This window comes from Buceros rhinoceros, unplaced genomic scaffold, assembly GCF_000710305.1.
Source record: "Buceros rhinoceros silvestris isolate BGI_N320 unplaced genomic scaffold, ASM71030v1 scaffold33442, whole genome shotgun sequence".
NCBI lineage: Eukaryota > Metazoa > Chordata > Aves > Bucerotiformes > Bucerotidae > Buceros > Buceros rhinoceros.
In genome coordinates, this window is record NW_010400326.1 from 13311 (window position 1) to 35361 (window position 22051).

Genomic DNA, 22051 nt, shown 5'->3' on the forward strand with positions numbered 1-22051 from the left:
TATGACTCTGTGAAGCCCTCGTGTGTTGTGTTTGAGTTGATTATCTGTGGAACATGTTGCTGGTCCTTTTGTGTTTCAAGTGGCTTCTAGTTGCAGAGCAAATGGAAAAGGTGGCAAAAAGTGCATGCTTTTGTATGGGATTGTGGAACAATCTCACTGCGTCCAGTGAAGTCGTACTCTTTTGAGTCAACCACGGGTAGCGTGGCCAGCAAAGGACTTACAAAGCCAATGCTGAAGTGTGGGGTTTTGTGTCTTTAGAGTATTTTAGTCAGTTACATCGTTCTGAAACCAGATCTCTTATTTTTCAGGTGGAATCGTTCATCTTAGATCAGGATGATCTTGAAAACCCCATGTTGGAAACAGCTTCTAAATTGCTTTTGTCGAGTACTGCCGATGGTGCTGACTTGCGAACAGTCGATCCAGAAACCCAGGCAAGATTAGAAGCTTTACTTGAAGCTGCAGGTAAGTCCTTGCATCCCATACAGGTTTAACCCGAAGGCCTTACACATGAGATCATACTGGAATCATTTGCATAAGTCTAATCCACATGAGCACGATACGAATGCACAATGTAAGGTGGTGTCAGCTTGGCAGGGTTGTGCAAGTCATCAAAGAGACAGAAATTCACTCAAACGTTTCAACTTTTGGAAAACCGGAGTTGCATGTGAAGGCCGTGCTTCTACTGGGGTTCCTCCGGTGTTGGGTTTGCAAAAGCCCTTGGCTTGCAGCCGTCCTGTCGAAAACCGAGCTGCTCAGCAGGGCTGTGTTCTCTAACAATTACTGGATGAAAAACTTCACTAGTTGTTTATACTAAGCAGTTGTCCATAGTTCAAGAATTTTGCCTCCTGTTGGTTGGATGTTTTCACGCTCATGCCATCTGAGCGCAGCTTTTACACGGGCGTTGTAAACAAGTCAGTCCTTTCCTTTTGGAAGCTGAAGTTTGTGATGCTTGGAATGTGTCTGCCAACCGGCCTCCTAGGCTCAATTTGAACCTCTCTTTTCTCCTTTTCTGGCCTGCGTACCGCTGTGTCGTAAATTGGGACGGAAGGAATAGGTAAGCTGTCGACAGCTGATGGTAAAGCCTTTGCAGATCCGGAGGTGCTTCGCAGACTGACTTCGTCGGTCAGCTGCGCATTGGATGAAGCTGCCGCTGCACTCACCCGGATGCGAGCTGAAAGCACAGCGAATGCAGGGCAGACGGACAAGTAAGCCAGCTCCTTACACTGCAGCTTTTCAGTCGTTTGCTACTTTTAGAAGCAGTTTTTCTTGTTGTATCAGTCCTGATTACAGGATGGTGAAACTCTTAGTCAAGTGGAGTTGGTGCCAAGGTATCACCTGTGATTCTCCTGCTAAATATTCTTGGACCGTCAGGTCTTGCAGTGGGGCATGAAGCAATTAATACTGCTGAGAACTCAGAAATCCTGCTCCAAGTTATTTAACTTGACCAACTAGAGGAACAATATTTCTAAGCTCCTAAATAGTATGAGCCACAGAACTGTACCAAAAAATAGCCAATCCCCAAACAGGTCATTCGGTGATAGCATGAAACTAGCTTAGGGACAAAACCCCCACCCCATTTGGTGTTCAGAGATCTTCAGAGTGTCGGTTTAATTGAGGGAGGCAAACAGTGTGGAGGGAGCGGAGCTTGCTGGTGGTCAGCAGCTTCCCGGCGGGTAGGACCTTGGACAGAGCCTCGCTCTGTCCAGAGCCGGGGGTTGCTGCTTTGAACTGGACTTTCTGCCTTTATTTGGGGTTTTTTTTTTTGTATCTTACTGGGTTGTTTATGTTTGTGAGGGGGGAAAAAAAAAGGTTCCTTTCTAGGCTGTCATTAAGCTTTGATACAACAGAAGCAGAGTGTTAGTAGGAGCGACCAAGTGCTGGTTGGCGCTGTGTTCCTTGTATTCTGAGAAACTCCAAAAAAATGTTCCGTGGTGCATTGACTGGGATGTACGAACAAGAGCCAAATACGAGGGTTACGTCTACTTCTGTTCTGCGTGCAACTCCCCCTACCCTCAGCTACCTCTTCTCTTGTCAGCGGTTGTACGTAGTGCAGAATTTGGTGACCTAAATGGTCATTCTGCAGGTGTTTGTCAAAACTTCTGTCAAAAATGAGTAACAGGAGTGGCTGAGTAGGCACATCGCTCCATTTTTGAGAATTTGTGTAGAAAACCTCAGGTGTAGGAATGGCACCTCTTGAATTAGCGGTTGGCACTTTTTTAGGTCGAGTTTCCTTTTTGCTTGGCTGTGTCCTCATGGCATGCTGGGTTTTTTACTCTGCCTGTAGCGCAAGCGTTTCAAGCAGGCTCTGTTTTCACTTGTAACTGCTTTCTACCTTCGTAGCCGCAGCTTGGCAGAGGCTTGTTCCGAGGGAGATGTAAATGCTGTGCGGAAGTTGCTGATCGAAGGACGAAGTGTGAACGAGCACACAGAAGAAGGGGAAAGCCTCCTCTGTTTAGCCTGCTCGGCAGGATATTATGAGCTCGCGCAGGTTGGTGTCCTGGCCGCTTGTAGCATGCATGTCTTGTACAAAAATAGGTGTGGAATTAATGTATTCCAGCCAGATAACTGGGAAACAAAGACTTACACGTGAACTGGATGTTGTTAACACCTTCTTTGTGCTCACCGTCTGTGTTTCTAATACAAACCTGTGTGGTGGAGAAGGTGGGGGGGCTCTGGCTAGCATTTCAACCATCATGCCACGCTGGTTTGTGGCTGGCCAGTGCTGTTGATCGCCCTTCTGTTGGCAGGTTCTTCTGGCAATGCATGCTAATGTGGAGGACCGCGGGATTAAAGGAGACATAACACCTTTAATGGCTGCTGCTAACGGCGGACACGTCAAAATTGTCAAGCTGCTGCTAGCTCATGGTGCTGATGTGAACGCGCAGTCATCGACAGGTAAAGCAGTGTGGTAGAGCTTGGTGAGAGCGATGAGCAAGCCGAGGGCTGTGCAGGAACCTGCATGCTGAAACGTAGGAGGAGTGGCTCTCAGCCCAGAGGCCCAGAAGGCTTCCTGGGGGGTTTACTGATGCTTTTTTAAACGAGGCTATAAGACATTAGTCAATGGCGGGCACACAAAGGTGGATAAGGTCAGTCGGTCACTGGAGGGTTTTTGTGTACGTAGGATGTGCTGTCACGCAGTATTTTAAGCACAGTTTGGGAAGTTTGTCTGTGCATAGAAGATCATTTGTTGTCAGGTCGAGGAAACGAAGGGACAATAGTGAACGTAAGGAGATGGGGCCCCCCTCCCCTTTTTTCCCCATCGCCTCTTTCCTGTGGCATTTGTGTTTAATTGACCAAATTGGGAAACTTGCTCAGTTTGGGAGGCCTGGAAGTGGAGAGATTGTAGCCTGGAGTCATTGACTGATGGGTACTGACCCTTAGCAAAGAGGGGAGTTGGGGTACCCGAAGGCGGCTTATTTTTATGTTTATTTCCGTGAGGCAGCTCTGAGTAGTAACACTGCTTTGACCTTTCCCTTCTTTCAAGGTGTCTCTCACAAAGCCAGAATCTTTGTTCTTTTGAGAGAGATGTTTTTGTAGTATTTTCATGGAGGTTGTTTTCATCTGCTTGTAAAGACCGTGGGCGTTTTTGAACTAGCCCTTTAGAGGTGTTTAAGACTTGATTTAGCAGCAGCTGCTTGCTCCGCTCCTTGCTTTGAGCTTCCGTTTTTACAGCATGGTATATCCATGCTGATTAACAGGAAAAGGGATGGGTTCTGTGATGGAAGCTGCAATTAGCCCGTGTAGAAATGGGAAGAGAAGCGCATCAAGGCACATGGAGATCGTCAGCTGATCAGCACTGAGCCACTTTGTGCAGTTATTTTCTTTTTTTCCACCCTTCCTGTAGTTCTTGGTCTGTAGCCTGGAAAAAACCCTGTTCTGTAAAAGAGCCAGGTAAAAGGGTTGAAGTGGAGCATGAGTTGAAGTTCCCTGTGTAGAAACACTCTCAAGTTCCATTTTCAAACCTCCTTCTCTTCTGGCTTTAGGCAACACAGCCCTTACATATGCCTGTGCCGGAGGCTACGTAGATGTTGTGAAAGTCCTGCTGGAGTCGGGTGCTAGTATCGAGGACCACAACGAGAATGGTCACACTCCTCTGATGGAAGCGGGCAGCGCCGGCCACGTGGAAGTGGCCAGAGTGCTGTTAGAGAACGGGGCTGGCATCAACACGCATTCCAATGAGTTCAAGGAGAGCGCACTGACGCTGGCTTGCTACAAAGGTACAGTGACAAACGTGTCACGGGGACGGGAAGTCTTTTCAAATGTGTATTTTACTCAGCCTTGCTCTCTAGGCCAAACCAAAGGTAAAGGCTAGGAGCAGACTCTTTCTGCTGCTTTTATCCTGGCTGGGATGCCAGCAGCATGTGCTTGAAATGGTGATCGGTGTGGAGTGTCAGTATCAAGATAGAAAACTTCTGTCTGGGCCTTTATGATGCTTCAAAAGATTTTTCTGTTCTCTATTAAATGGGTTACGAGGTGAGGAAATTACTTGCTTCATCCTGGAGTAGATGTGGTAAACTTTCTGTAACGTAACTGTGTTTTACAAGATGCGTCCCCATAGGTTTAGGAGATGAAGATTTTACCTGTGAAATATGTTCTCCATACAGGCCATCTAGAAATGGTGCGATTTCTGCTGGAAGCTGGTGCAGACCAGGAGCACAAGACAGATGAAATGCACACGGCTCTCATGGAGGCTTGCATGGTAAGAGACAAATGGCTTCAGCAGCGAGGCCGCTCTGGAAGGGTCTCAGCGGCTGGTGAAGCCCTTTTAACAATTGTGTGCTAAAGTGGACAGCAAGTCTAGCGGTAACCTGGCTGCTGGAGGCATGTCACAGGCCTGGGTCACGGATAAGGAGCTTGTCAGCAATATTTAATAAGATTCTGAGAACAAGTCTGATGTTTGGGATGGTGTTTTTGCGGTAGAACACAGATCATGAGAAACTCTCCCTTGAGAAGGTTTTGTATTGGGATGTTTTCATGCCTGAATGGTGTAAGTGATGTCAGATGGACGTAGGATTCTTCTAGGCTTCTGTGGTGAAGAAAACTTGCTAAATCAATTTCTGTGTGAAGTGCTGTGAGGCTTGAAGAACCATGTAGATCTCATGTCATCTGCATCTTGTTTAAAGCACGTTTGAAGGCCTGTTTGACATGTACGTCCTACCTGTTACCTGAGGTCACAGGACTCAGTCGCTTTGGCCTTTTCCTCTGGGGATGGAGTAAATGTGCCCATTTATTCCCCGTATTTCTCCTCCAGGAATTGTTTAGACCTCCTATTGTGACATGCTTAGAGAGGTCGTGACTTATTTATGCCTTATGTCTATGTATTCCAAATTCTTCATCTGAATATGGAACTTAAACGGAGAACTTGTCTCTTGGGCTTCCAGTTTACCCTCCTCTCCAAAGAGTTTTTTCACAGGTTGTTTTTTGTATCATTAGCCTTGTTGGAATTGGTGGCTGTAGAGGAGTGCCACAAATCTCTATTGAGTCTTCCCATCCTGCAATAACTGTAATGGTTCTAAAATCAGCCACTTAGGTCCATGCAAGGAACTTAATGGCTCCAGAGAGGGGAATCATTAACAGAAACCACTATGCTCCTCCAGAAGTCATTAGAAAGAAAGGCATGTAGATAAACAGGGCCTGAGCTCTTGTGTATCTCCCTCTGACATCTCGCTAGATTAGCCAGATAAATATCATGGGCGCTCTCCTTGCAGCGAGTTCCCTGGAAGGTGAAGATGAAATTACCTGCCCTGATGCTGCAGTAGTTGCCTCACTGGGATGGCTTCTTGAGAGGTCAGAAGCTGCCGGAGAAGCTGCGGCTTCATGGAGCCATGGTGCACGCCGCCTTTTCCTTGCCACCCCTTCCCCTCTTCTCCCTCCACCTTCAGCTCTGTGGGTTGTAGGCTGAAATAAAGCATTTTTCTGCAGAACAGTTGTTGCTCTTCCGTAGCAGAAGACAACTACCTTCTGTAGAACAATCTGGAGCTTGAATGTCGCTCTCAGAATGGATTTTATGTGACGTAGCGCTTCTGTACAAGCCAGAGAGGCTGTTTAAACCTTGTCCTACAAGGCACGGGGGAAGACTTCTGACCGAGAGCTTTTCTATAGACAGCACTTAAGGTTGGTTTGATGCTAATGAGCTGTTGGGCAACGTGACCTGCCCTGTGGGAGCACAAGGCAGGTTTGTCTGGTTCGTGCTGCCTCTCGCTGAAGTAAGTCATCTGCCACAGTGAGGGCTGAGTACTGAGCGCAGGTATTTTCTATCTTCAGAATACATTCGATGCACTTGTGCGCTTCAGTCCGGCGACTTTTAGGGCTATAATAGCACTTGTGAGGCTTTTTCTAGCTGCTGTGGAAGAGCCAAACAGCAGCACCCCACTGCCAGGTTTGTGAAAGCACAGATAAACCTCCCGTGTGTGGTTCGACAGCAGCGGTTCCTCTCAGGGCTCCTTGGCCCATCGAAGCAGCTTTGAAGCGTTCCCTTACACTGCCGTTTGCCATCCTTGTCGTGAGTTGGGGATGATGAGTGAGCTGTCTCGTCAGAGCCTGATGGCTGAGGCACAATCTCTGCATTTCCCTGAGGAAAGATTCTTTGTCGAGATGTGGAGTTTTTCCCTAAAATAGTATCATCATTTCATGTAAAAGGTGAATATGTCCTAGTTAATGTCCTAGATACTTTGCTGAGAGGAAATCTCGTTTCGCTCCCTGGATATCAGAAGGAGGTATAAAACAGTTAAGAAAACGAAGCACAGAAATGTCAGCTGCAGTGTTGTATTTTGTCTGGAAAAGAGCTTTCTGGGGTTGCGGTTTCTAGCTTGGCGAGGATGGCAGTGGCAGCAATTTGCTGCCTCTTACTAGTTAATCCGAGATGAAGGTGTACTTTCCTTGTTTGGGGACGACCTTGGGAGAGCCTCGCCTTCCTGGTAAGCTGCTGGGTTTTCTGTGCAGCCCTCCTGTGTTTTGTGTGTCAGACCTTTTCCCATTACGGTTACTCCCAGCTGAAATGACGGCAACTTCCTCATGGAGAAAACCAGCTCGGAGAGTTTGTGCTGTTCTTGGACTGCAGCAAGCGAGCCTAGTCTGCTTTAGTCTAAACAGAGGCGGAGAGGAATGGCAGCTGGATACGTCACTGTCGGTGTACACGTGGAGCTGAGAAGCCACTTCAAATGGTTCCTGAATTTATGGCACACTGAGAACATGACCAAGATTTTCTTTGTTTCTAAAGGAAGAAAGCAAATTTAGGAGCTACGTCTTGGTAAAACGAGTTTGACAGCACGATAATGGTATCTGGAAATTCCTGCCAGGATCCTGCCACGGGAAGGCTGTAGTTCAGGTGGCTGCTGTGGTGATGAGGAGCCCCTGACAACTGGTCTTGGTTTGGTTTTTCTCTTGTGGGGACAAATTAAGTCCTGACTCTATGCAGCTGAGCAGTGAAATAATTTTGCAGGAATCAAAAGGCAAGCAGTGTCATCATGCATGGCTTCTTAAAGGAGGGAAGCAAAATCGTTAAACCCTGTCTCCTCTCTCGTGCCTCCCTTCCCAAAAGGTGGGAATCGTAATGGAAATACTCGGGGATGCTACAGTCTGTGTTAGAGGATTTGAGGACTGCTCTTGTGGAAGCGGCAAGCTTCCAAAATAGTCTGGAGCTCCTTCTCAACTGTTTGGGGCTTGGTTTGTTTTGGTTTCTCTCCCCTAAGCTGATCCCAAACATTTGAGGAGTCTGACAGGAAGTTGACCAGCTCATTCCTTGCGCTATCGCAGGAAAGTTCCCAGTGTTTCAGTTTTGAACATACTCAGTGAAACATGCTTGAAGTGTCTTCAGGTGCCTATTCAATAGCAGATCTTTAGCCTTTATCCAATACTTCAGAAAAATATTTGGGAAAACTACTAAGCGTGTTTCATTGTATTTTTGGACTTTTTTTTTGTTGCTTTCTGTGACTTCTGAGGGAATTTGAGTCAGTGACTACTGGAAGTTTTGGAGAAGAACAACAGTTTTTCCTTTTTGACTGTTTTTGATCTTGGTTTCTTGCATTCCTAGGATGGCCACGTGGAGGTGGCGAGGCTGCTTCTGGACAGTGGGGCTCAGGTGAACATGCCTGCTGACTCTTTTGAGTCTCCGTTGACTTTGGCAGCCTGTGGCGGGCATGTCGAGCTGGCAGCTTTGTTGATCGAACGAGGAGCTAACCTGGAAGAGGTCAACGACGAAGGGTACACACCACTAATGGAAGCAGCTAGAGAAGGCCATGAAGAGATGGTGGCACTCTTACTCGGTCAAGGTAACTATTGTGGACCCTTCCCTGGACTGTTGTGCAATCTGTTTGATAGTGATTTGAGAAGAATGTTTCTGCAGCTCTAGAAATGAAATATGTACTAAAAAGCAGCCTTGAGCTTCAGGACATGGCTTTGTCTGCTGATACTGGTCTCAGTGAGGAGTGTTTTCTGATGCGTGTGTGGTTTGGTTTTCTGTTAAGGAGCAAACATCAACGCTCAGACAGAGGAGACGCAAGAGACAGCATTAACTCTGGCTTGCTGCGGAGGGTTTTTGGAGGTTGCCGATTTTCTTATTAAAGCAGGAGCTGACATAGAGCTTGGTTGTTCCACACCTTTGATGGAGGCTGCTCAAGAGGGTCATTTGGAGCTGGTGAAATATTTATTAGCTGCAGGTATGGAGTGATGTTGTTAACACTTTTGTAGAGACTTAACATATCCATGAGAGATAAATATCTTCCTCCACCTTCATGACATTTTCAGCAGCAGCTTCTTGAAGTTGGCTGCAAGGTCTATGGAACCTTAAGTAATTTTTTAGTTGGACCCTAACTGAGCTTTTGAAGATGAAGTTGGTGTAAACTCACTTGGAACCAAACTTCTGCTTTATGGTGGGGAGTTTAATTGCTCTAGAGGATGATCAAGTTGTCCATTTGATAGCAACTGGATTGGGAGGGGAAGGTTAAAACTTAGCTCCCTGATCTGCTAAAGATTTCAAAGAGACTTGAGTATTGTCTGTAATGAACTTCCCAAGGCTTACACGCTCATTCTGCTGCTGCAGGGGCTAACGTACATGCGACCACAGCAACAGGGGACACAGCACTGACATACGCCTGTGAAAACGGCCACACCGATGTAGCAGATGTCTTACTGCAGGCAGGTGCCGATCTGGTACGTCACCACCTCCTTTCCGACATTTAATTAGGAAAAAAATTATGTCTTTTTTGGTCCCTTGTTCCTTGCTGAACACTTACTGAGTTTGCTGTTAATTGTTGCAGTTGTATTTAAATTATCTTTTAACCTTTTTCCTTTAACTAAGTGAGGTTGGTGATGCTTTTCTAATGAATTTGGGCTGTTTAATTACCTGGAGGTTCTCAGGTCAGGTACGGTGTTTGGCGGTTGGTGTCTAAAGCGTTTCCAAGCCACTGGAGGTTGCTCGACACGTTGAAAATGGGGGGGATTTTGTTTTTTGTCCTGCGCGGTCCTGAATGACGTGTTATCCAAAGGTCATGTTAAACAGAAACGTGTTAACGACGATCTTTCTTTATCTGCCCTAGGAGCATGAGTCGGAAGGTGGAAGAACTCCCCTCATGAAAGCTGCGAGGGCAGGTCACGTTTGCACTGTTCAGTTCTTGATTAGCAAAGGTGAGAGCGTGACGAGGTTTGGGTCTTCCTGCTGTTAGAAACACTCCGAGTTAAGGACATGTCGGTACTGGTGGAACTTCCTTGTTTAACTTCGAGTGGCTGTTTGTTTCAGCTGCAGAACTACACTTTGATAGTGAAGACAAAAGTCAACTCACGTCTGGTAGAGGAGAACCGCTTGAAGTCTGTTGAGATAATCTTTCCCCCTCTGTTTTTGAAGGCGCAAACGTGAACAGAACCACCGCGAACAACGATCACACGGTGCTGTCGCTGGCCTGTGCTGGGGGTCATTTGGCAGTTGTGGAGTTGCTGCTAGCTCATGGTGCTGATCCTACACACAGACTGAAGGTTTGTTGCTCCACGACCTTGTTTTGCTCTGAGGTGGCCTTCCCTTAATCTTAAAGCTGATGGTCCCCACTCGAGTTTGCTCCTCTTGCGTGCAGGGGCTAGTGCATCATGTCGCCCATGTCGTCACGTTTTTGTGATGCTGTTTTCTAACGCTGGGATCTTTCCCTCTTTAGGACGGATCAACTATGTTAATAGAGGCAGCAAAAGGTGGTCATACCAGCGTGGTTTGTTACCTCCTAGATTACCCGAACAACTTGCTCTCTGCTCCTCCGCCCGACGCTACTCAGCTGACCCCACCATCCCACGATTTAAATAGGGTAAGGTTGAAGGGCTGTGTCTCGGTGGGGCTTCTTGGCATTTCTCCTTGCAGCTTACGCGAGAGTTTAAAGATGAGAGTAGTGTCAGTCATGTCACTTCATGAAGTACTGAACTGCAGGTGAACACACTGAAAAGCACTTTGAGCTGTGGTGACAACGGTGAAGAGTCTTTGAGTGTCACTGTAGTGCTGTCATGGTTCTTCTTACTGCTCTGTAAATAATATTGGAAAAAACGATGAGGCAAAAATAACCCTGGCAAGTGAGAAGGTCTGCTCTAACGAGGCTCTTCAGAATGACTTCTGTAGCCCCTTGTGGCTTGTGATTGCTTTGCCGTAGCCCAGCACTGTACTGTGCTGAGCTGAGTGCTGATTGGCAAGTAATTTCTGAGGTTAAAAATGCAACGTATATACGTAGTCAGATGGTCTCAAATCGGTAACTGTTGAACTCAGCCTATTAAAAAACAAACGTATTACATGTCATTAGTCGCCACTAAAGTCTGCTTTTCTAACAGGTTTTGTTTACCTTCTATTGAATTATAACTAGATCAGAGTATGAGATCAGTAATCTGTTAGTATCCGACGTTTTAGGCTCCTCGTGTACCAGTGCAGGCGCTGCCCATGGTCGTCCCACCCCAGGAGCCTGACAAACCCCCTGCTAATGTCGCCACAACCCTTCCCATCAGAAATAAAGGTCAGTCTTAGTTCTGGAGCTTATTTTCTAAATATCCTTCCTAGGTAGAAGATAGAGGGTTGCACTTGTAGCAGAGTAGTTCCTGTGAAGAGTGTTTATGGCTTCAGTCAAGGAAATGGCAATTTTTTAATAATTTTTTTTTTAAGGATTTATCCGCTTATCCACCAAATACGAAGCATCAGTCATCTGACCCTGTAATCCTAGAGCGTCAAGAAATCTGCCTAAGTAACTATGCTAAAATCTCTATTAGTCTGACGTACTGGACTAGTGCAAAAGGTCTCCCAGAAGCCTCTATAAATTTGATAACGGAAGCTGTAAAGCCAGTGTTAACCTCCATATCGTAGTTGATCCGATGACCTGTGGTTACGTAGGATAGCAGTCTCGGAGTGGGTTGGACTAATTGGATTGAAGGCGGAATTTCTTAGGCTATAAAACATTTAGTCTGATGTGGCTCAGGTCCTCCTAGGACTAAATTTGCTTCTATTTTGATATCGCCATTTTGACACTTAATGCTTTCTGTACTAAAGAATTCTCTTCCCCAACAATTTTTATCGAGGATCAGCAGTAGTGCAAATACAGGCGTGCATGTCCTAAAATTAATGCTGTGTGTGCACTTGTATTGTTCTGGAAATACAGCGAGGATGACTGGAAGACACTGGGCGCCTCCACTGACTCAGATCCTGAGTTTTGATTTGCCTTTCGCCCTTCAAAATTAACCGATTGTTCCTTCTCCAACCGGTACGGCAGACCGTGTCAGCTGTGTTACTGTGGACTTCTTCATAAAAGATGAATTGGATGAGTCCATCGCTCATTCTTACAGGAAGGCTCGAAATATTTTGCCTTGCCTGGGCAGAGAGCCGAGTGTTGACACAGGCAAAATCGTGTCTGCTGTGGATAAAACGTAGTGGCTAAACATCCCCTGTTAGACCACCTTAAATCTAAAAGACCGTCCCGGGTTCTGGCGCTGTTTGTCACCCGAGCAAAGCTGGATACCTGTAGTGAAAGGATTCAGTAGGCCTAGAAAGCGCAGTGCTTCCTAAAACGTGCCGAGTTACTCGCAAAACCGGCGGCCCAGAGCAAGGCCCCTGTCCCTCGGAATGTTTTTTGCATCGCTTTTGCTGTGCTTTCAGGGCTGTAACCGCACGTTTATGCCTTAACACGACGCCAGACGCCAAACGTCAAGTTCCGAGACAGCATACCCTTGCTTTTTGTGTCCATTTATCTCGTAGCAGCAGCGGCTCTTGTACAATCGCTCCATTTGGCAAAAGCATGATGATTGTTGGAGTAGGTGTGTCAACGTAGTGCAGGGCTATTGGCAGCGAAGGCGCAGTCATTGGTTAAATTGCGGTCTGACTGCTGAATTAAAACTGTTAGCAAGAGAGAGGCTTTGCTTGGAGGGCCTTATGGTACACGCTGACCTCCTGTGGGTGCTGTGTCCTGGTGCATAAGCGGCCACGTCGCGTCCCCGCAGTAGCTCTATAGTGAGGATGCCGTTCATATGCACTTCCATTGGTTCTGAGGGGGTTTCTTTTTCACACAGCTGCTTCTAAACAAAAGTCCAGCAGTCATTTGCCAGCAAACAACCAGGATGTACAGGGTTACATCACCAATCAGTCTCCAGAGAGCATTGTAGAAGAGGCTCAGGGCAAGTTGACAGAGCTGGAGCAGAGGATAAAAGAAGCCATAGAGAAGAATGCTCAGCTGCAGTCCCTGGAACTGGCGCACGCTGACCAGCTCACCAAAGAGAAGATTGAGGAGCTGAACAAAACGAGAGAGGAACAAATTCAGAAGAAACAAAAGATTTTGGAGGAACTGCAGAAGGTGGAGCGCGAGTTACAGCTGAAAACTCAGCAGCAGCTAAAAAAGCAATATCTAGAGGTAAAAGCGCAAAGAATTCAGCTCCAGCAGCAACAGCAGCAGCAGTCTTGCCAGCATCTGGGACTACTGACTCCCGTTGGGGTAGGAGAACAACTCTCAGAGGGAGACTATGCGCGATTACAGCAAGTGGACCCCATCTTGCTTAAAGATGACCCTCAGCAAGCTGCTGCGCAGACGGGTTTTGCACCAATTCAGCCTCTGGCGATGCCACAAGCTTTGCCTCTGGCAGCAGGTTCCTTACCTCCAGGGTCCATCGCAAATCTTACAGAACTGCAAGGTGTTATAGTTGGACAGCCAGTGTTGGGCCAAGCACAACTAGCAGGGCTGGGGCAAGGAATACTGACAGAAACACAGCAAGGGTTAATGGTAGCCAGCCCTGCTCAGACGCTCAATGACACGCTGGATGACATCATGGCAGGTGGGTTTATACTGTTACGAGCAGGTATAATATTTGCTTGACCAGTCAAGGGTATGTCCACTTCTTTATGTGTGTGTGTGTGTGTTTGTGTATTCCCAGTAGCTCTCCAGCAGGTACCGCTAGCTGCCCGACCCCTGGCTCCAGGAGCTCAGAAAACTAGCGTTAACTTTTCAGTTTGCAGGGTTGCCTTTTGTTGAGCCAAACTGGCGCCCATTGGCCGGGTTGGTATGGCGGAAGAGGGATTTTTTTAGATAGTTTGGGGGGGATGTGCAGGGGTCTAACAGCTCCGTCTGGGCCTGTTTGTAGCTCAGGAGCAGCATCTTGACGATAGTGGTTAGTACTTTGGACCGGCTCGAAGCTGACCTGGAGCGCTCAGAACAGGCTTTGAGCAGCTGTAGCACCACATCGAGCCTATCGTGTCAGGGACCTGTAGGCTTGTCTTCTGCACCCAGCGGCATCAGTGCTTTAAGGTGTTAGTGCAAGAAAGGAATGAAACTGGTTGCAGGAGGTGTGGTGTTGCTCTCCTTCACGTCCGCTTCAGTTGCTGTTAATCCCTTTTCTGTGGTAAAGCAGCTGCTGAAATAGTCATTTGGACTAATTACCTGATTACAGATTAACTGCAAGGACATAGTATTAAAAAAAATCACGTCACTCGATGAAAATTTGGAACCACACTTTCCAGTTGGGCACCTCATGAGTAACCTGATGTTCAGGCAAAGCCTCCTCAGAGAGTACTGACACTTAGAGGAGCTCCAGAGATGCTTTTCTGAAAACCTGTTGTGAGAATTAAAGCTTAGACCTACAGACTGGAAGCTGTCAGTGGATAAAAACAAATGGGATGCATGGCAAAAACTAGGTCCATCGAGCGTGGAGAGTGGAGATGTCTCAGGTGGAGCTGCTGGGATACAGAATGGTGGTGGCTGCTCGGTTCAGGAGAGGGGATGATGAAAGGGCTGGGTTACTTGTGAAGATTCGGTGCAACGCACTTCAGCGGGGTTTAAATACGGCTTGAGTGTGGAGTTAGGGCGTTTGTTACGTGTTTCATTGCATACAGCAACTCGAGAGTCTGCAGATTTTAGGTCACCTGCCACGTACCCAAACACTCATGCATGCCTTGACGGAAAGTTGAGGTATTTAGACCTTTGTCCTTGGAATGTCAAGAGACTTCTGCGTATTTCTGGGTTAGTGTGGGACAGAGCCAGTGACAGGCACCTTTCAGGCTGTAGCTCGCTGTCATCACCACTACAGGCATAGTGGGGTCTTCAGGCCACGTCCGCGGCGCTGGCAACACCTCGAGGTGACGCTGTGTGTTGGTAGTTGAATTCAGAACATAACTTTGGCTCTTTAACTCAAGGCATGTTACACGTCTCAAGTGTTACCTGTTGACTAGAAGCACGCGTGGCAGGAATCACGTGGCTTTTCATACCTTAAGATACCACGGGGAAACAGGGAGCTGAGGAGAGGAAAGTGGTGTGGAACAAGCCTGCTGAGCTGGCTTGAAACAGCTCAGAAGAAAGCTGAGCTATCCAACAGATTTCTCGTAATGTTTTTTCAGTCCCTCCTCTTGCCTTGTCGCAGTGTAATGTGGAACAGTTCTTCATACATCTGCTGTTGACATTACAGGGGTGAGGAATAAGGGCGTAAGAGCGACACTGTGTCCAGCCAGACAACACTAGTAAGAAAGTGATGGGCGTCAGGATGAAATGGGATGGTGAAGGTGCTCGGGTTAGGGTGGGGGAGAAGGTAGCAGCTGTGAGCGTGTCCCCTTTTTCATTGAAGTGAAGAGGAAGTTGAGCTGTCAGAGAAATAGATTTTTGGACACCGCAGAGATTCTGTTCCTTGCCCTTGGTGGCGTTGGAAGAAATATTGAGTCGGTACCCCCAAAATGAACATCTTGTCTCAGTGCAGCGTGCTGAGGGGTGTGAGCTGTTTGCCTGTGAATTACTGAAGCACACCTGAGGTGTGTTGAACAGGAGGACTGCAGGTCAACACGTGTGTTCTCCTTGGCTGGCCCACGTAAGAACGCTTCCCTGGGGGTTATTCCATAAGGGGTTTCTTCCTCGTAGGCAGAGGGGTCTTGGCTTTTTGACACGACTCGGGGGGTTTGGGGTTTTTTGCTTTTTCCTCCCACTCACCGTAACACCATTGGTGTAAAAAATAGACTTGGCTGTTTCCCTTTCACCAACTTAAGCATTTATGGTAGTTTCCAGTCCATCTCGCCATATTGATCAGGCCCTTCTCAGGTATCGATAATCGTGATGCTTTCTACTTCCATTCCTGTTTTATGCTGCTCTAGCTTCCTCTCTGACCTTACAGAAAGAAGGTGCATGTGGTAGTTCTCAAAATTACTTGTTGTATGTGGAGGAGGAGCAGCAGGAGCTGAAACAGGAAACTTCTTGTCCTTCTGCATGAAAGCAATTTGAAGTTGTGGGGTTTTCATCTTAACTGACAGTCAGAATAAGGGATGAGATGAGTTTCAGTGAGCTGCTCCATTGACCAACACTTCGTTAAGATCTCTGGTTAATTGTCCTCCGTACAGAACTCCCTTAGGCCGTAGTTTCTGACCTTATGTCAGAGGGTTTTGCCTTAGCCTCTGTGTATTTCCCTTAATCCATACCCAGCGTGGCTTGACTCATCAGGTCAAAGGGCACTTGAATACCAAGATCAAAGGGGGTTGAGTCTAGATTTACTCTTAAGTACGGGGTTAATCGTGCTGTTTGTGTCCTAAGTTGTGGGTTCTTTGCTCTCAGAGAAATTCTTGGTCTTTTGCTGACGCTTGATATAGGAAATCCAGAAATGGAACTGGTAATGGGTGAAAAACATCTTGCAGAGGAGGGAGTGCACAAATTGGCGTGTTACGATACAGTTGTGGCATTTTTTAAAAAAACCGTAACGCTTCAAATTCACCATAGGAGCCGATTTTCAGAGGCTGGCAGTTAGGGACATGGCTGATGATTAAACCTGGTTCAAAACCAAACAGGACTTGAGAAGTTGGAGGTTCTGCTTAAGGAAAAAACCAACAAGTTGGAAGACAGGAGTTTTTCCCCAAAGGCTGTTTTAGTCGAGTTTGCTCTGTACTTTTTAAACATTACATGTACAAAAGGGGTTTCAGGGGAGTGCGGCAGTCGGGGCTACTTTGTGTCGTGTCGATACGCTGTAGTCAACTGTAATATGGTGTTAACCTTGCGCTTCTCCTAACAACATTGGCCAAACTTCCTGCAAAACGGACATTAAGGAGCTTCCGCTTCTCTGGTTTCCACAAATCCTGCCCTGTGAGCATCCTGAGACGATCACTGTCGCGTTCAGGCTGTGTTTATGGGGCCTGGGGAGAGGGGGGTGAAGGTTGGCCAGGCTTTTCTCTTAAAACCGTTTAAGACAAATGGCATAGACACCCGTTAATCGGACTTCTGCTGCTAAAGGTCCAGAAAATGGCTGGCTTGTTGTAGGGAAGATCTTTGGTTTAAAAGGAAAAAAATTTTTTTTTTTTTTTTGTGGTGGGCTGCCAGAAGACATGCCAGTCCTTTGATACTGACCTTTTCGTTGTTCTAATATAGTTAATGCTCTTCATAGCTGTTAAATTCAAGGAGTTAAAGGTTCAAAGACTGGGTTAGACAATAGGTGTTTGTGGAAAATAAAGCTTTTAGGGCATTCTGTCTGTCGGTGGGAGTTCTGTCCCGCTGTCCTTTTATTGTCACATTAGACTTCTGAAGCCAAGTGTTTTTCCGTCACTAAGTGTAATTCTTCTGTCCAACAGCAGTGAGTGGAAGAGCATCTGCAATGTCAAACACTCCTACCCACAGCATTGCAACTTCTGTCTCCCAACCTCAGACGCCAACTCCAAGCCCCATCATTTCTCCTTCAGCCATGCTACCAATCTACCCCGCTATAGATATCGATGCCCAGGTAAGCCCAGAGGCGTCAGCCTGCTTCGCTTCGGCAGCCCCGAGAATTCAGCGGTCCTGAAGGGCGCTGGGGTATAATGAATCGGGTTCTGGAGACTTGATTTGCGGGTTTTAGAAAGCCTGGACCACTCCCCGCAGGGTCGAAACCCCCTTTGCTTCATGTGCTCCATGTGCTCCAGAGAGTCTTTGAATGACTCAACACACTTGTATTTCTTACTCCTTTGTTGTCAGAGTGATGATGAGAAACAGCAAAGTTGTCTTCTCACAGACATTAAATGTTCTTCTGGCCCGATACCCCGAGACAAAAATAAGCCTTAAAACATTGCACACTGTTGTGCTTGAAGTTGTTGGCCAGCCATCACCCAGCTCGGCAGAAGTATGAAATATTGAAACTAACACTCCTGTCATCTCTTGAACGAGAGGTAGTTGGTAGACACCAGCGCAGATCAACGTCACCATGAGCTGCCAACTGCCCTGGCTCGTAACAGAGTAAAAGTAGAACCAGGGTCACGTAGGAGCTAAGAACTGGGGGTGCGTTTGGGGTGGTTTTGTTGTTTCAGGGGTGAGAGATGATCTTGTGTACGTGATGTCTGTTTCTTTTAGACTGAGAGTAACCATGACACAGCATTGACACTTGCTTGTGCTGGTGGCCACGAAGAGCTAGTACAAACTCTGCTGGAGAGAGGAGCTAACATTGAGCACAGGGACAAGAAAGGTACGTGTCTCACCACGGCGGTACAGGCCCGCTCCAGTTTTCCAGTGCACCGCACTGAACAAACAGACAAGAAGTGTGGTTTTCCTGTGAAACTTTAGCCTTGCTTTTCTGGAGGTTTAACTGATGTCACTTAAATGGAAGCTGTGGATGTGAACTCTTCAAACATCGTTTTTCCTTTCAGGGTTTACTCCGCTTATTTTGGCTGCTACGGCCGGCCATGTGGGTGTTGTCGAGATCTTACTGGATAACGGAGCCGATATTGAAGCCCAGTCTGAGAGAACCAAGGACACTCCCTTGTCTTTGGCTTGTTCGGGAGGGAGGCAAGAGGTGAAGTAAAACTCAAGTCTTCACAAGCAGCATGTGGGTGACAGATTGTGTCAGTAGCCTAAAGCCATCTTCAGAGGAGTTACAGTAGCCGAAGTCACCGTTGGATTTCACGATGGTGGTGTAAAAAGGATGCAAAGAGCGTCACAATTTCCAAGTTATTCCAGTGTGTCTCAGAGATGGCCTTTTTTCATAAGCTGGAGTGCTGCTGTGCAGACAACCTCAGGGCTGTCATCATTTGTGGCTCATCGTGGGGCTGTTACCAGCATAATTAGATGGAGATAAAAAAGTGACTGCGATGAGTGTTCCTGTGGAGAAGCTGCAGTCAGGCACAGATCAGTCCAGTGAGAGCCAAGAGGGTGTTCTGCTGGATCCGGTCTGTGTTTGTTTAACAGTATTTCCTGGAGGAACGTGTTTGGGAAAGACAGTTGGGAAAACACTGGCCTTGGGGCAGTAGAGAGGATACAGGGATGCCCTCTCGCCCTGCTTTTTGTATTTGGTCGTATGTTTGTCCTGTGATTTCACGGGACAGTGGGCAGAACCCAGCTTCAGCATGGTCTAATCTCAACATGTTTTACACTTCAAGTGGAGCAAATTGAACATTGACCCAGTGGGAAGATGTCACCACTATATTTAAGCTTCAAAAACCATCGGCCCTGGATAGATTGGCAGGTTCGGGAGAAAACCACATGTTCTTTCTCCAAACCCTGCAGGTGGTGGAGTTGCTGCTGGCTCGAGGGGCAAACAAAGAGCACAGGAACGTTTCTGATTACACGCCTTTAAGCCTGGCTGCTTCTGGGGGCTACGTGAACATCATCAAGATTCTGCTAAATGCTGGGGCAGAAATAAATTCCAGGCAAGTTCCCTTTTCGCCCCTTCTCTCTAGGCTTCTGTAGCGTTCTGAGTCGTTATCCTCTCCAGGAGGATTTCTTGATGACTGTGTGGAGTGGCAAAATCTCACTGCCCTCACGTGATCACAGCAACATGGTGTTTCATCTGCCTTCACTAGTTTAGTTCAAATCATTTCAGAACCGTGATGATGGTTTTAAGAGTGGTTTTTCCTCTCTCTTTCAGAACCGGTAGCAAACTGGGCATTTCTCCCTTGATGCTGGCAGCCATGAATGGGCACACTGCTGCCGTCAAGCTCTTACTGGACATGGGCTCTGATATAAACGCCCAGATAGAGACCAACAGGAATACGGCGCTGACCCTGGCCTGTTTCCAAGGGAGAACCGAAGTGGTGAGCCTGCTGCTGGATAGAAAAGCTAACGTGGAACACAGAGCGAAGGTAAGGAGCAAAGGGCTGAAGAAGCCTCCAACAAGAGATGCTCGTTAGCCGTCCCTTCTCTGGGGTCAGCTGATGGTTTTCTTGCCTTTTGTGCAAGTTGAGAGTCTTTGCGTTGACCCCAACTCTTTCCGTGGGAGGAGGAGTTCTAACTAGACAGATGGCTAGAACACTACTGCAGGGGAGCGATAAGGAGAGTCCTGCCGCAAACGTGTTGTCCTGTTCTCCTTTTCCACTGTCCTTAACGGTGGCCCAAGAGGAGCTCAGAAGGACCTGCGCGGTGCTGACTGCCGCTAGGTATTTTTGCTAAAGTTACGTGTCCCCTTGGCCCAGCCAGGTGCTTTCTGGACATTGCTATCTTGCAATGAAGGTAGGAAATGTGATTTGCACCATACATATAACAACATGGACACTTGATGAGCCTCAAAACATTGATGACCCTTCAGGAAACTGGCCAGGTAGTGATAGAACCTGTACACCAGAACTAAAAACATGTTGCTGCAAGCTGAAATAAATCCTGGCTCCCCAATAAAAACCACCTCCCACCCCCAACTAACAGCTCGTTTTTCCTCTTTCCTTAGACTGGCCTCACCCCGTTAATGGAAGCAGCTTCTGGGGGCTACGCAGAGGTGGGCAGAGTTCTGCTGGACAAAGGTGCAGATGTAAACGCTCCTCCAGTACCTTCTTCGAGAGATACAGCTTTAACCATCGCAGCCGACAAAGGGCACTACAAGTTCTGTGAGCTGCTCATCAGCAGGTACTGTGTCTGCGTGAGAGCTGCTGGAAGAGGAACCCCGTGAAAACAGCCTTACGTAGGCTCATCTTCCCAGTGTACGCTGCGGGGTAGGGAATGGGATAGGTAGTAAAAAGGTTTTAGGTGGAACTGAAGCTCCCAACAGCATCAGAAGCAGCAAAAATACAGCTTTGGAAACCAAAGCGCTCTGTGATTGCGAATGTTTGATGTGAAAAAGAGCGATGAGCTTGTCCCTGTTGCGTTTGTGTGGTGTGTCCAGTTTGCCAGTCCAGTTGATAGACTAAATGAAAATCCAGCCCAACATTTTGACTGACCGTGTTTGTCCTTGTAGAGGAGCTCACATTGACGTGCGTAACAAGAAGGGGAACACTCCGCTGTGGCTGGCAGCAAACGGAGGGCACCTAGATGTCGTCCAGCTGCTGGTTCAAGCTGGAGCTGATGTGGACGCCGCTGACAACAGGAAAATCACTCCTCTCATGGCAGCCTTTCGGAAGGTAGAACATGACGCGCAGCTTGGTCTTAGCTAGCGGTGTCTCGATCATCCCTACGTAGTTGTTTTAAATAGAACGTAGCTGACAGAAACTACTTAGTTAAAAATATGTCAACTAGTTACAGTACTTGGCACCAAATCTTCAAAAAGAGGAATGTGTGTCACCTGTATAATATCTGTGGTAAGATCTAGCAGAAACGTGCTTCACAGGCACTTCACCGAGGCTGGCTCTCATGGGTCTGAGGTGAAAATTGCAGCATGTTGGTGCAGAGAGGGCGAACGTGTGGTGGAAGCATGTGAAAGTCTGGCTGGAGTAAGGGCAGGGAGAACAGGGACTGGAATTGCTTCCCTTCTCAGTCAGAATACACGAAGAAACATTCTGCATTGGTTTAGGAGGTGATAAAGATGGAAAAACAAAAAATGGAAGGGTTTTAAAATAAATGTTTTGCAGTGAGTGCTTGGGCTCAAGTGTTTTGTAGCAAAGCAGCAGCAGCTGGCCTGATAGAAAACGCTGTCCTTGGAATGTCTTCCTCAGGGTCACGTCAAAGTGGTGCGCTATCTGGTGAAGGAGGTGAACCAGTTTCCGTCAGACTCGGAGTGCATGAGGTACATCGCCACCATTACTGATAAGGTGAGATTATAAGGGAGAAAACACTTGAGAGGGAGTAGTGCTTTGGCTCAGCTTTACAGTCCATGTTTTGTACGGTCTTCAGCTTCCTGGCACACGGATTTCGGCCAGCTGATGAGAAAAGAGGGCAGAAAAGGGGGACAGGCGGCCACAGTAACTTTGTGCCTCTTAGTGCTGTGAGAACAGGGGTAAAGGTGGTGGAATTTATTATCCATGCTTATTTTCAAGTGCTCTCCCAGCCATTCCCTCGCTCTGCTCCACACTCCTCCCTGGGGAGCAGGTTTGCTTTGAATTTGTGGTGCCTTTTGTAGTGGGGTGGAGGTAACAGAATGAACTGCCACGTGTGTGTGTGAGCTGAAGGGTCGCGGTCTCGTAGAGAAAGTTTGTAGGGGAAAGCAGACGGAGAAGGCGATAAAGTGGTTTCTTACAGCACGTTATCCTTTCAGGAGATGCTGAAGAAGTGCCACCTGTGTATGGAATCCATCGTTCAAGCCAAAGACAGACAGGCGGCTGAAGCCAACAAGAACGCAAGCATTCTTTTAGAAGAGCTGGACTTGGAGAAGGCAAGTTGAAAGAGTTTGGAGTGGTGAAGATTTATTGGATAAAATACCGATTTCACGGTCCTTTCACTGTGTCTTAAAAATTATACTAGTAAAGTTACTAGAGACCGTAGTACCACAG

General features: G+C 47.2%; 1 protein-coding gene across 1 annotated transcript in view; it reads left to right on the forward strand.

Moving 5' to 3' along the window:
* Positions 1-308: 308 nt before the first annotated feature.
* The window catches only part of ANKRD17 (ankyrin repeat domain 17), a gene marked incomplete at its 5' end in the record, with an annotated part of 30765 nt that continues 9022 nt past the window's right edge, over positions 309-22051 (forward strand). The window contains 23 exons of the mRNA XM_010131799.1: positions 309-462; positions 1049-1205; positions 2341-2488; positions 2748-2895; positions 3984-4217; positions 4605-4699; positions 8033-8270; positions 8466-8657; positions 9041-9150; positions 9537-9624; positions 9842-9969; positions 10143-10286; positions 10874-10976; positions 12517-13272; positions 17027-17175; positions 17778-17889; positions 18071-18216; positions 18927-19069; positions 19288-19501; positions 20080-20255; positions 20584-20746; positions 21278-21373; positions 21817-21933. Coding sequence (XP_010130101.1) covers positions 309-462; positions 1049-1205; positions 2341-2488; positions 2748-2895; positions 3984-4217; positions 4605-4699; positions 8033-8270; positions 8466-8657; positions 9041-9150; positions 9537-9624; positions 9842-9969; positions 10143-10286; positions 10874-10976; positions 12517-13272; positions 17027-17175; positions 17778-17889; positions 18071-18216; positions 18927-19069; positions 19288-19501; positions 20080-20255; positions 20584-20746; positions 21278-21373; positions 21817-21933 — 4011 coding nt within the window. The remainder of the gene's footprint in view (positions 463-1048; positions 1206-2340; positions 2489-2747; positions 2896-3983; positions 4218-4604; positions 4700-8032; positions 8271-8465; positions 8658-9040; positions 9151-9536; positions 9625-9841; positions 9970-10142; positions 10287-10873; positions 10977-12516; positions 13273-17026; positions 17176-17777; positions 17890-18070; positions 18217-18926; positions 19070-19287; positions 19502-20079; positions 20256-20583; positions 20747-21277; positions 21374-21816; positions 21934-22051) is intronic.